The 14,408-nt window shown below is 39.7% G+C and overlaps 1 protein-coding gene across 1 annotated transcript in view; it reads left to right on the forward strand.

Moving 5' to 3' along the window:
* Positions 1-8,629, forward strand: part of LOC148027836 (fimbrin-2-like) — an 84,746-nt gene extending 76,117 nt beyond the window's left edge. The window contains exons 10-14 of the mRNA XM_087689549.1: positions 7,147-7,346; positions 7,470-7,621; positions 7,712-7,808; positions 7,892-7,983; positions 8,077-8,629. Coding sequence (XP_087545675.1) covers positions 7,147-7,346; positions 7,470-7,621; positions 7,712-7,808; positions 7,892-7,983; positions 8,077-8,205 — 670 coding nt within the window. The 3' untranslated portion in view covers positions 8,206-8,629. The remainder of the gene's footprint in view (positions 1-7,146; positions 7,347-7,469; positions 7,622-7,711; positions 7,809-7,891; positions 7,984-8,076) is intronic.
* The last annotated feature ends 5,779 nt before the right edge of the window (positions 8,630-14,408 follow it).

Here is a 14,408-nt window from a genome sequence, read left to right on the forward strand (position 1 = left end):
GGCCTTGGCTCGGTTTAAGTGGCAAGAGAGAGAAAATGAAGGAAAAATAAGCTTGAAGGTAAGCGGCTATGGCTGTCTTGTCAAAACAGGGGCTAGCGATTGGTAAATGAGCTCCCACGAGCTCCGCAGGTCGAATCTGCTCATACCCTTTAAGATGGAGAACCCTCACTAATGGGTCTAACTCCCCCTAAGAGGGTTTGTACTCGTTTTGCCCGAGTTGAGAGATCTAAGCCTTCAAAGTGGTCGCTGTCAAAACTACGCCCAGATTTGGGAAAATGCAAATGAAGTTGGAGATAGGGTCCAGTACTTAAACTGAGCTGAGTAGAGATGGAAATGAGCTGAGAGGAGTGAAAGGAGAGTTGGGCCATGCTCAGCTGAGCTCTGATACCATGTTAAATACGCGGATCTAGAGCATGGCAGTAGCTATGGAGGATGGAAGATGAAGACAAGAATCATGTTGACATAGACAAGGAGAAACCAACTGTTACACAAGTGAATTAGGTTCCAAGATGGAAGCTTGGACTCATAAAGACAATCTTGTGTAATGGACTGACAAAGACAAGACACTTAATTGAAAGTACAAAGCATCATGACATTATATTCATTCTATATGAAAAGTGGTAGTCAAGTACAATGCTTTATAGTTGTTGGATGGCTACAGTTTTCCTTTCTGTGCATATGGGATTCAGTCTGTCTGCATGTCCTAAGCCCAAAACTGCCTCATACAAAGAGGCTACAATAAATGTGATTGCAAATATCTCAACAAGATCTAGCTAGACTTCCTAAGTAAACAATAGCCTAATGTAGCCTAAAGGGTATGGATCTAGCATAAGGACCCTAAGGATAACCTAGGATTTCTAAGAATCTAGCCTAATGGAGGGTAATGGCTGAACTATTCAAATAGGCCATAAGGCATGGTCTGAGAGGGGGTCCAAAACCACTACACCAATGGCTAACCATTGATTAACACTGATGCTGAGGGGTGGAGAGATCGCTCTATCTCCTTGGGGAAGACCCCCTTTAAACTTCCTTTGAGTGGTACTACCATTGTCAAAAGTGGTTGATGTTGGGCGTAAAGGCCCTTTACGTGTTCTCCCATGTATATATTACTTCACACATGTGAACCCACCCTAACAGGTTAAGTGTATCGTACCCTAAGTATAAATACATTCTTTTATTCTTTGTGTGTACCACACTAGTATACACCTATCCGACGACTCACTCACTCTATCATTGCCAAACACTCTTCAGCTTTGGGTCATTGAACTCCTCGATCACTGTGCCTACTCTCAGCTCTCAGCTCTCAGCTCTTTTTCTCTATCTACTTCCGCTCCGACTCTGCAAACTGGTATCAAAGCCAATTGCTCACGCAAGCCATGGAGGAGTAGATGAGCAGGCATTAGGTCGTCTGACTGGTCAGGCATAACGTGCAGATGATTGGTCGGGTGGAGGCACAATGGGCGTCAAATGGGCAACTTTTGCACAACGTTGCTATGTGACGGGGCTGGAGGCGACGTTGCTGCGTGATGGGGCTGGAGGCGACCACTGCGTGATGGGTCTGGGTTTTTTTGGCCGCACAAACGACGAGCAAAGGCAGAAGTTCAACGGCCTATTTTTTTCTTTGATTTACTTCATCATATTTTCCCCCCTATACCGGGTGTTCACACATACAAGCACAGTGTGCAAATCTGTGGAAATCTGTGTCTTAAAATTTGGGGCTTTTCCCAAATTTGATGCGTGACACATTGCAGTGACCTCTGGACCATAAATTGCAGACATTGAGTGCACAGGCCTCAGGAATTTTTGGGGGATTCTCAAATGCAAGTGAAATTTTTGCTTGGATGAGCCAATTTCTTGGAAATTGTGCATTGTTGGATCCCGAAATTTGGGGCTTTTGCAGAAATCGTGAAATTTCTGCAACATTAGCTTGCACTTGATGCTTGAGATGATGTTTTTATGCAATTGGAGCAGATTCACTACAAAAATTTTGGGGCTTTTCAGATTGGTGATGCATTTTTTTAGTCGTTTTGAGACTGGACAGTGAAATTTGCAGCAGATTCACTGCTGAGTGGGAGTCTTTAGACTTTAAAATGCTTCAAATATTGAAAAAGGGCAGCTTCTCTTGGTACATGCGTTGCTGAATACTCATTATGCAGTGAAACAGTGGTAAATACAACATTTGGGTCATTGCATTTGGGAATTTTGGTGATGTACTAGTGAAGTGGGAGCTATTCTTAATGCAAATGTATCGGATTTGATTCTTGCATATGCTGTAATCAGTACTTAAGACTGAAATTTGCAACTAAACATCTGCTTCTTGGACACTTTGGAAGTACGAGAGTGTGTACTTGCTGTTACAATTGAGAAACCTTGCTATTGGCTGAAAGCATTCAGTCCTTTATTGCAGTTGTGTATTGCTGAAGATGGTTGGCAGTGCATCTACATCTGACATAAAGAATCTCTTTGAGATTCGTAAGTTTGATGGAAATGGTTTTGATCTTTGGAAAGATCGTTTGCAGGGTATACTCTTTTTAAAGGATTGTGATGATGCTTAAGAAGAACATAAGCATGTTGCTTCCTCAGATGAGGATTGGGCTAAAATGAATAAAAAGGCCATTACTTACATTAAAATGGCCGTCATAGATGATATCTTGGTTGATATAAAGGGGCTTGATACTGCCTATGTAGTTTGGGAGAAACTTAAGGCTACTTATGAGAATACAACTCATGTCAATTAGGTACATCTCATGCGGAAATTGGTAATCTTGAAGCTTGATGAGTCCAAATCTACCTTAGAGCATTTTGAATGCTTTCACTGGTTTTTTGAGTCAGTTACAGGATGCAGGTTTGTCAGCTTTTGATCCTAAATTGAGGGCTATCTTCTTGCTCATGACCTTGCCCGATTCATGGGAAGCATTGAGCAATAACTCCAACTTGACATTTGATGGTGTGCGTGGTTCTATTTAGGAAGAGATTAGACGCAAGGCAAGTGGGGAATTCAGTGGATCAGTCTACAATGTAAGAGGAAGACCTGAAAAAATGTATAATGTTGCAAATAAAAACAAAAATCGCAACAAAAGCAAGGAAAAACAGTAAGATGTGACTTGTTATCAATGTGGTCGCAAAGGGCATAAAAAGCCCGATTGCAAGTACTTTAAAAAGGAACAAGAACGTAAGAAGCAGGCTAATGCAAAAGGCAAAAAGAATAACAAGGATGGCAGATCTACCCCTAAAGAGATGGAAAAAGCAAATGTAGTATCTAGTGTTGTTATTGAGGAAATAGAAGATGATAAAGATGTTGATTTGCTAGTTGCATTTTCAAATCCGCTTGCTATGACAGTGGAGGACATGCATATCACTAAAACAGATGTGATAGATGTCTCGTTGTCAACTCATGATAGTTTGTCACAATCGTGGATTGTTGACAGCGGTGCTTCTTTTTATGTAACTTCATCTCTGGAGTGTTTTTTAACTTATGCAAAAGGTAATCTTGGAAAAGTCTACCTTGGCAACAATCATGCATGTGATATTGAAGGAATGGGCACCATACATCTCGCTCTAGAAAATGTTCATGAATTGATTTTTCATGATGTTAGGTATGTTCTTGGCATCAAGAAGAGCTAGCTTTTTGTTGGATAGCTAGACAACAAAGGTTCACTACTTTTGGTGGCAGTATATGGAAATATAGAAAGGATCTATACTAGTCACTAGAGATGGTAAAAAGAGGACTCTGTATTATCTTTATTGCAAGGCACTTCCCGGAAAGCTTGTTGCAGTTGCTGAAGTACTATCACACATGGAGTTGTGGCACAAGCGTCTTGAACATATGAGCCAAAAGGGTTTGCAAGTACTCTCTTCACTTGGAAGAGTTGATATGAAAAACTCAAAGCTTTATTTTTGTGATAATTGTGTCTTTGCTAAACATGTAAAGAGTCCCTACTATCATGGAGCCTCTATGAAGGCATGTATCTTGGATTTAGTCCATTTTGATGTTTGCACCATGCCAATAAAAACTTATAGTGGTTTCCGTTATTTTGTGTCTTTTATTGATGACCATTCTAGGAAGCTATGGGTCTACTTGCTTAAGCAGAAAAGTGAGGCATTGGATGCTTTTAAAAGGTTTTATGCATTGGTTAATACTCAAAAAGTCCTAAAGTTAAAATGCATAAGGACAGATAAAGGGGGAGAGTATGTATCTAAAGAACTCAATAAGTTTTGTGATGACAATGTGATTAAACGAGAGCTTACAACTCCTTACAATCCATCTTTTAATGGTGTGGTTGAGCGAATGAATCGCACATTATGTGAGAAGATTCAATACATGCTCTTCATAACTAATCTCTCGCAATTGTTTTGGTGAGAGGCACTTAAAACCACGGTGCATATTTGCAACCGATCTCCACATCATGCACTTGAAAGTGGCACCTTGAAGAGGTTTGGTCTAGCAAACCTACTTCATATGATTCCACTTAAGAGTCTTTGGCTGCAAATGCTATGTATATGTACCTGTTGATAGCAGAACCAAACTTGACATGAAATCTCATAGAGGCATCTTCATGGGCTATGGAGATGAAGGTGAAATGGGCTATCAAGTTTGGGTTCCAAGCATAAAAAAGGTGCTACGCAGCTAGGATGTGGTATTCAATGAGTCAAAGCTGTTGAAAAATGTCACATCTAATGACTCAGACAAAAATAAAGTTAAATTTCAGCATGATCAGTTACTTGAGCAGCCATCAGCCACTGAAAATTCAACTCCTTTTGATATTGATTAATGAAAATCAGCGTATCATTGTTAAGCCAGATGAAAATGGGCAGCAATGGGATGTTGAACATCAGCTTGAGCACCAAAATTAGCATGTTGAAAATGAATTACAGCAGCCTGAAATTGTATTACAGCAACTTGAACATGCATTTCAGCAGCCAAACAATGAGGACATTGACATTCCTTTGGATGTGGATCCATTACATGATAACACAGATCATTGGGTAAGAAGGTCTACACGTGTTTGAAGACCTATAGAAAGATTTGATCCTTCTTTGGACTGCATTTTGCTCATAGATGAAGGTGAGCCTCTTACATATAAAGAGGCCTTATCATGTGAGTTAAAGAAAAAGTGGGAGCTAGCTATGCAGGAAGAAATGAAGTCATTGTATCAGAATGATACTTGGGATTTGGTTGCATTGCCCAAGGATAGAAAAGCCATTCCTAACCAATGGGTCTATAAAATTAAATGTGTGGATGGCAAATCCAAATACAAGGCCAGAGTTGTAGCTAAGGGCTATACACAAAAGGAGGGCATTGATTTTCAAGAAGTGTTTTCTCCTATTGTCAAAATGACCACTCTTCGAGTGTTATTTACCATTGTAGCATCTATGGATCTTGAACTTGACTAGATGGATGTTAGAACTACATTTCTGCATGGTGATTTGGAAGAAGAGCTATACATGAAACAGCCCAAAGGCTTTGTTTATACATGGAAAGGAGCATTTGGCATGTAAGCTTAAGAGAAGCTTGTATGGTTTGAAACAAGCTCCTAGACAATGGTATAAAAAGTTTGATACCTTCATGTTCTCACACGGTTTTAAAAGGAGTAGTGCAGATTACTGCTTATATATTAAGAAGGCTGATGATGGAAGCCTTATTATACTTGTGCTTTATGTAGATGATATGCTTATTGCTGGTAAGCATAAAAGCTAGATTGAGGCTGAATATATTTCAGCCACTAAAGCTTCAAAAGAAGCAGTTTGGCTTGGTCGTTTGGTCACGGATTTTGGGACGGCCACCAAAACACCTGTACTTAGATGTGATAGCCAGAGCACTGTATGCTTGGCTAAGAATGCCATGTTTCATGCACGTATCAAACATATTGATGTTCGATATCATTTTATCAGATAGGTTCTAGATGATAGTCTAGTCACCCTGACTAAGATCAAATCATAGGATAACCCTGCAGATGTTCTCACTAAAAGTCTTGCAAAGGCTCGACATGAGCATTGCATTAGACTTGTGGGTTGGTTAAAGGTTTGCTTAGAACCTTTAAGTGGTAGGTTGTTGGGTGTAAACGCCCTTTACGTGCTCTCCCATGTATATAGTACTTCACACATGTGAACCCACCCTAACGGGTGTAAGTGTACCATACCCTAAGTATAAATACATTCTTTTATTCTTTGTGTGTACCACATTGGTACACACCTATCAGACGACTCACTCTCACTCTATCATTGTCAAACACTCTTCAGCTCTAGGTCATTGAACTCCTCAATCACTGTGCCTGCTCTCAGCTCTCAGCTCTCTTTCTCTATGTGCTTCCGATCTGGCTCTGCAGCTGAGGTTGGTTTAGGGATTGATATTGGATTCAGCTTTGGTCTAGATAGAATAACCTTAGCTGTAGATGGTGTGATTTTAGGTGTGGATCTAATGCCTTTGGCCTTTGACCAATGGTTGTCATTTACATGGCTAGATTTTTGGCAAAAGCACAAAACACACTATTTATAGGCAATGGAGATGGAATTATTGGTGCCATGAGTGGACAATCCCCATCTTTTGCAAAACTGAATGAACACACTTATATCAAATGTTTGAGATGTTATGTAATTATTTTGAGCTCACTATTTGATGAGAATGATTGTGGGTGAAGAAACTCTTTATCAGAAGCTTTATTGAGGGAGCTTGTGTATGCTCGTTCCCAAGGTTACTGTGGATTGGCCTTCCACATCTGAGATCTCCTAGGATTGTGTCACCTTCTACATCAGTGATCACATTTATTAATCAAATCTTTAGATGAATGTTGAGAAAGTTCATGTGCAAATATAGTGCACTTGGCAGGCTTTTCTTAATATCGTCTGAAATAGTTTACTTTGTCCCACTGATCGCATCATAGCAAATTCAAAGTAGTTTTTTTAAAAACTAACTTTATTGGAGTGTTATAATGCATTAGAATTATTGATGATTACTCCCATAGCCCTTTTTAAAATCCTTCGACAGCAATGACTGTTTTGGCAGGACTATCTGTAGGATGAGTGGTCCTTTGATCCCGTCTAGACTTCTCAATGGTGACATACTGACTTCAGGATGAAAGTTTCTGCTAAAGGTTAAGTCAAACATCCTGTATTTCAAATTCCCATCACAATTCTGTGCCTATGCAGGTGGGTGTTACTTGAAGTTCTGGACAAGGTGTCTCCTGGTGTTGTTAACTGGAAGGCTGCAAACAAGCCACCGATTAAACTTCCATTCAGAAAAGTTGAAAACTGTAATCAAGTGATCACGATTGGAAAGCAATTGAGGCTGTCGGTTGTCAACATTGCTGGCAATGATATAGTGCAAGGAAACAGAAAACTTATTCTTGGTAAATGCTGCATTTGCTACAGATTTAATTCCTATGATTCGTTGCATTTATCTGAAAGTTTGTTGTTATGATACTTTACATTTTGAAGATTTTTAATATTGCATCATAGTTGACTTGGTGCAGCATTTTTGTGGCAATTGATGAGATACAATATGCTTCATCTTCTGAAAACTATAAAATACAAGGGTAAAGAAGTCTCTGATGCTGATATTTTAGAGTGGGCAAATGCCAAAGTGAAGGCGGCTGGGAAAAAGAATCGAATTGAAAGCTTCAGGGTATTTGTGCCTCAACTTTATTTATTGATAATAATATTTGAGATTTGATGGACAAAATGACTAGCATTTTTTAGATTTTTACAACTGCAGGACAAAAGCTTGTCAAGTGGCCTTTTCTTCCTTGATCTGCTTTCAGCAGTTGAGCCAAGAGTTGTTAATTGGCAATTAGTAACAAAGGGAGAAACTGGTGAGGGCATGGATTGCTGTATGAGTGCTGGTCATCCTTGTGTTCGATATCTAACCTACTGACTTCTCTGTTGGTCTTTGCAGAGGATGAGAAGAAACAGAATGCCAATTATATTATCAGTGTGGCCAGGAAGCTGGGATGCTCAATATTTCTCTTGTGGGACGATATAGTTGAAGTGAGCTGAATGAAGCTGTTGCCATGTTTCAATTGTTTTGAGCATTTGCTTGCTGCTCTCTGTATAATCCTAATTTACTTTTGTGGGTCTCAGGTGAGGCCTAAAATGACATTGACTCTAACTGCAAGCATAATGCTTTGGAGCCTAGCAAAGAGATGGAACAAAGCCACTGCTGCCGCAGCCGTCCTTGCATCTGAAAATGGAAGCGAGTCATCTAGCTGATTGCTCCACACCATTGCTCAGCAATTTGTTGAACCTAGGTAGGTGTATTCTTTGAATTCTTTTCACTTAATGACAAGGCACATATCATTTCACCACTGGTGAAATATGTATATACTATTTTGAGCATGAGATTACCATGTACAGACAGCAAGCCTCTGAGCAGTGTATATTAAGTGCTCCCAATTCTTACACTACAAAGCTTAGTCATAAGCTTTGATTGTACCTGGAAATGGACATTTTCACCTTTTCCATGCAGCCGTAGGCACATGTTAATTGTGTAGTAACCATGTCATAGTGTCAAGTGTTGAGCCTGTAATTTTGGTATCCTATGCCTACAGGACCAATTATCATTGTATGATCTTTTTGAGGTTCAAAGTGGTAAAGTTTCACTTTAATTGTGTATAACTCAGGTACCTTTTATTAATTCTTATTCATGACCAGCTTTGAAGCAAACCCATATGATGTCTGTTTCAGTATGCATTAAAATTCCTGATTGTTTCTAAAGGTTTCTCTAAGCAGATAGTTTTAACCAGGAAGCGGGCTTGAGTCTTTGCTGAAGATGATCTTAGTGAGTATCAGCATTCTAATTGCATTGGAGTGTATCAGTTAGAATTGTCACCAGTGACCGGATAGCTGATTATAGTGAGGATCAGGCGGCTGAATAAAAGTCTTATCTTTTGAAAGAAACAGTAAGATGGAGGTCGAATAAACATGACCAATGGATCGTATAGGGCAAAACTAGGTTTTTTTGGGTAAGAGATGTTTGTTGCATACGGATTTTCCAACTTTGATTGATTTGGAAGTGTGCCTCAAAGTCAAGAACTTGGGCTTTTCCTCGGTCTCCTTGCCAAATCTTTCTTGCTTGCCTTGAACTTCAACAAACTTGCTGGTTTAGCTTGGCTTTTTCGCTCAGAATGTGCAGTCCTGGCGCATGGCACCTCTTTGGTTCTTCTCAGCCTCATTTGGAGTTGAAGTGTTTGGGGCAAAATGGACTAAGTTGTCACACTTAGACCGGATTTTGGGTTGCGGAAGTAGAGGTATCATTGAAGTTCTTGGGGTGATGCCCATACGTGGAGTACTTGGTGTATCATAGATCCATAGGATTGGGATAACTCCTTGCATTGCTTGCGACCTGAATGCCGAGATCTCAATCTTTACCAACATTGAGTATGGTTCCAACAGGTTCCATGGTCCAAAGACATTCACTCTTAAAAAAGACATTCACCTAAAGAGTAAGTTGGAGAGTTCTCCAAGACTCAAGTGGTAAGGTTCCCTTCCTCCATGGCAGTAAGTCACTTTGATTGGACCATATTTCAAGTACTCCCTCATGCTCTCCTTTCTTTGAGGTTTTATCCTTTGACTCATTCCACTCAAGCTCATAAGGGTTTGCTGTTTCAGTCTCAAAAGGCGTAGCCAATGACTCCATTGTTGAAATGCACTTGGTTCCTACTTTGATCCGAGTTGGCTAGGATGGAGTGTGGCCTTGGATTGAAAGCTAGGTTTGCTTCATCCTTAGCCACGAGTTTAGCTTGGGGGGTTTCGTAGGCATCTTTATTCGCATCTATCATCTTGGCTCTAGCAGCCTACCTTCGTTTCTTAGTGTTTGGTCTTGCTTTCTTATTCTTCTTCTCATTCTCCTCATTCTTTATCTTTCCTTTTTCTTTGCGGTTTACTTTGCCTAGATCTATCTTTTGCTCCTCTTCTTCCTTCTTGTTCTAACCTGAGTCTAAATTATGTTCTCTCTCTTCTTCCTTGACCTTCGTGCCTTGATCTATCTTTTCTTGCTCTTCTTGTTCTAGTTTATCTTCTTCTTTTGGCTTTCTAGCTCTCCACATGTGCTTCTAATTCGGATCCTCCACCTCTTTCTATTTGCTCAATCTTTTTCCTTCCTTTTTTCTTCTACTTGTTTCCACACCTCTCGTTCTAGCTTCTTTTTCTCTTTTGATTTCTTCCTAGCTAACTCTACTTGCCCTTCGATCTCTTTTCTTCTCTTTTTTTGTCTAATCCTTTCCTTGATCTTCTCTATGGTTTCATCTAATAAATCTTTTTGTTCCTCTTACCTATCATCTTTTTCTATCTCATCCCATATTTTCATGATTATCTCCAACTCTCGTCCTAACCTATCATCATTGAACTTTGTGGGTTTGGTTGGTTGTTGGGATTGGGATTGTCAAGGTCGAGGTGTTCCAAGATCTAGGTTGAGCTCGTTCTCACCCTTCTCTTCATCTTTGGGTTATTGAGATAGAGGTGTTCCAAGCTTTGGACTGAGTTCATCCTCTCCCTTTTCTTCTTCTTTATTTTCTAACTCTTCATTTTTCTCTTCTTCTTCATCTTCTGCTCATCTAAAGTTAAAAGTGTTGGCTCCATGTAGTGGATGCCTTGCCCAAAGTGCTTCTACTTTTCCCTTCTCATCTTCTATGTTTATCTCCTCATCTACTTCTTCATCATCCTCTTCCTCAAAGGCATCCAGTGTCTCACAAGGGAATGTCAACCTGGCCTAACCCTCAATCTCAACGGGTGGAGGTGTTTCAAAATCAAGATCGAGCTCATCCTTCCCTTTTTTAAACTCCATTTTTTTAAACATTGCTTCTTTCCACTAGGTTACAATGTGTGGGTGCAAGGATTCATAATTTTTATATGTTCACCTAGCTTCATCTTCTTTCATGTATCCTAACTCCACCATAATATTTTCTACCTTTGGATGCACATCCATTCTTCATCCTTCTCCCTTTACATAGTACTTTATCATTTCTTTCTCCTCTTGACTTCCTTTGAGTTGGCACTCTTCGGGATAGGGGTAGTTGGCGTAGCAGTAATCTCCTTCTGGGTGGTAGTTGATGGGAAAATCTTCAGGGTAGTTGTATCCATATTCTTCAGGAGGGTATTTGTTGTAGAGGTATTGGTTTTCAGGGTAGCCTTTTGGATAGTAATCTTCATGATAGTAGTCGAGGTGTTGGGGACGAGGTGTTCCAAGATTTGGGTTGAGCTCATTCTCTCTCGTCTTCTTCTTCATCTTCATTTGACCAACAATCTTCTTCTTCACGTGTTTCTTCTTTTCTTGGCTCCTTGGTTTTTCTTTGGTTGGCTTTATTCGGTTCTTCAAGTCTTGGACTCTTTCCGCTCATATGCTTCAAGTATGGCTCCATTCGCTCTTTGGCTTCTTCAAATCAGAGGTAGTCTCCCAGTTCCAACCTAGTATGATATCTTCTTGCAGTTCTGTGTTGATGTCTCGAGCCATCTTCACATGTCATAGCCTAGCTCTCTCTCACACCATGATCAACTGGTAGTCAGCCTTCTCTAAGTCTTAATTAATCTCTTTAGCCTTCTCTTTGAGATTGCGTAGCACATCTATTTCTTTGTGGATATTTTCTAGTGCTTTGATGGTCTTTTGTGTTTACTCAATCAGTTTGAGTTGCAACTCTTTTTTCTTGTATGTGATTTTGAGTAAGTGACATAAGCTCGTCTTCCTCTTCAAAGACAAGTGTTCTTCCACAACTTCAACTTTTTCTAAGACATTTTTGAATGGTATACCACGCATCCTATCATGCCACGGATCCCTCTTAACTTTGTTGGCATAATAGATTCTCTTTGAATTTCCAACATGTAACATGTTAGAGGGGGTGTCACGTCGTGTCGTGTGCATTGTGTTGGGGTCATTGCATTGTGTTGTACGATGTGTTACAGTAGGATCTTCTTCGTGTCTGTGAGCTTGCTCCCCTCTCAAGCTAGTATGCTCCGTGCTAGAGTTGCTTTGATACCAAGTGTCATGGAACTTCATGGGACTTCAAGTCATGACTTGTCATGAGGCACAAAATGGCATAGCGAAAAGGCACATAAGATATATCAATAAGGAATCCTTTGTATTCATGATATAGAAAGATAAAACATTGAGGCACATCTCAGGACTATACCCTCGTGATGCTACACATATGAGGATTCACTACTGAGTATAGGAAATCACAGGTAGAGTAGTGGAAACCAAGCAAAGCTCAGGGTCACTACTACTCCCTATATAGGTGTTTTTGGCTTCAATGCCATGGTATAGCTACAAAGCCCATACCCTTACAAACACACACACACCCCCCTCTTTTCTCCCCCCCCTCCCCAAGAAAAACAAAACAAACAATATAAGACACATCCCAATGTATACAAGGGAGGATGTCCCATCAAATATTTAGCATGAGAATATGCATGAGCCACACTGTGCATGTAGGTAGGATAGCTTGCAAGTTGAATGAACAACAGAGCTAGATTGCACGACTCCCTCGATTACCAAGGAGGACTGATTGAGTGTTATAGTGGGCAAGGGTGCTGACTTACATGAATATACAATGTGAACGTAGGCATCAACCAAGTGATATACCTAGCAAGACTAAAACCCACAACTTGATGATCATGAGCCCAAGTTAATCACTAGGTCATCATCTATGGGCCTTCTCAAACTTATCTTGAGCTTCGTAGATAAACTAGATTATGGAAGAGTCTACCCAATGATAGGTCTATGCATGATTTTTTATTGGTTTGTGTATTTTATGGATGGCTTCCCATCATTACCATTTTGGGGTTTGAATCGCAGCTTTGCATGGCTTATTTATTCCTAAATTTCCTTTTGGGCTTGATGGTAAAGTAAAGCAAACAATGCATATGATTGGATTGAAAACTTGTGATTTGTAGTTATTCAAAGATCATTCATAATTTTATGGCCTTGTAATAGGCAAGACCTTATATTTGTTCTTGGGGTTGTAGGGTTTTCAATTGTTTCGTAACCTCAACTATTTTCAAATTGAAAAAAGAGGGGGAGAGTGCGCACGTGTGTGAGAGAAAAGTCCTCACCTTGGGTTTGTGGTATCTCTCCTCTATTGGATTATTGTATGACCTGTTTTGTAGATTGCCTTTTGTTGCGGCAAAAAATGTTGATGTTATTGCAACTTGGATTTAGCCATTGTTTTCTAGAATTAAAGCGACTTTACTCTCAACCTTGACTTGATTTCGACATGATATTTGTTGCGACTTCAATTGTTGTTGGTTTAGTTTAAATACAACTCAGCTAGTTTCAATGCATGTTTCGATTTTTATCATGTATAAGTAGACATGTGCATGCATTTGCATGTGTTCATATGTGTTGTTTTTGTGTCTTTTTGGTTTTTTTTTTTTGCGGGGGGGGGGGGGGGGGATTTGTGTGTACATGGCTTTCTCTTTTAATTTTGGGTGCAAGGTATTTAAGTTTCATGTATATTGAAATAGATTGACTACTCAAGCCCATGTGTTGGGTGCCCTCCTCTCTCTCTCTCTCTCTCTCTCTCTCTCTCTCTCTCTCTCTCTCTCTCTCTCTCTCTCTCTCCCTACAAAAAAAGAACCCACCACACATATCTAATAATGCACTCACATCTAATTATGTGTATGAGGTTCCCCCTTTCAATTTTGATTGAATGGGATTAAATTTTCATGTATAGTAAATAGGCTATCCACACTAGCTTAGGTGTAAGGTCACACACACACACACACACACACACACACACACACACACACACACACACACACACTCTCTCTCTCTCTCTCTCTCTCTCTCTCTCTCTCTCTCATATTATAAGTCTTCAAATCTATGGGTAAGCCCAATAGATCTCAAACCCCCTAGAGAGAAGAATAGATTGGATAGCTTTTCATGAATGGATAAGACCTCTTTGAGATGGCTTTGAATTCTAAAAATGGAAATGTTGGGTTTTTCATATTTTGTAGTGATTACTACCATCAAGGAAGATGCAATTCAGCAAATATTAGATATATTGATATTTGCATTTGTGTATGCACTCTCTCTTGGTGGGGGAATATGCACACAAATGCACACGATAAGAGATTCATTATTGTAGCCTTTTCGAGGTCTTGAGCTTAAGAGAGCACATAGATAAGAGATTCATTATGGTAACCTTTTCGAGGTCTTGAGCTTAAGAGCAGACATATATGGGTATTCAATATTATAGATTTGAAAAAGAATATAAGGTAAATTACTTGGAATATCCCTTCAATCCTTATAGCCCATTAAACAGGTTTGTGCTTAATTGTTGTACTTATACACCAAGCTATTTCCTTTGGAAAGCTTTGTGAACTTTATTTGTGTCTGTCACCTAAAAGGGTTTGTTGCATAAGGCCCTTGCTTGAGAAGACATTGGCTTTTGAGAAAAGCGAAAGCAAATGTGAAGCTTTGC

This window comes from Lygodium microphyllum, chromosome 12 (genome assembly GCF_053477565.2).
Source record: "Lygodium microphyllum isolate KBCC chromosome 12, Lygodium_microphyllum_v1.1.10, whole genome shotgun sequence".
NCBI lineage: Eukaryota > Viridiplantae > Streptophyta > Polypodiopsida > Schizaeales > Lygodiaceae > Lygodium > Lygodium microphyllum.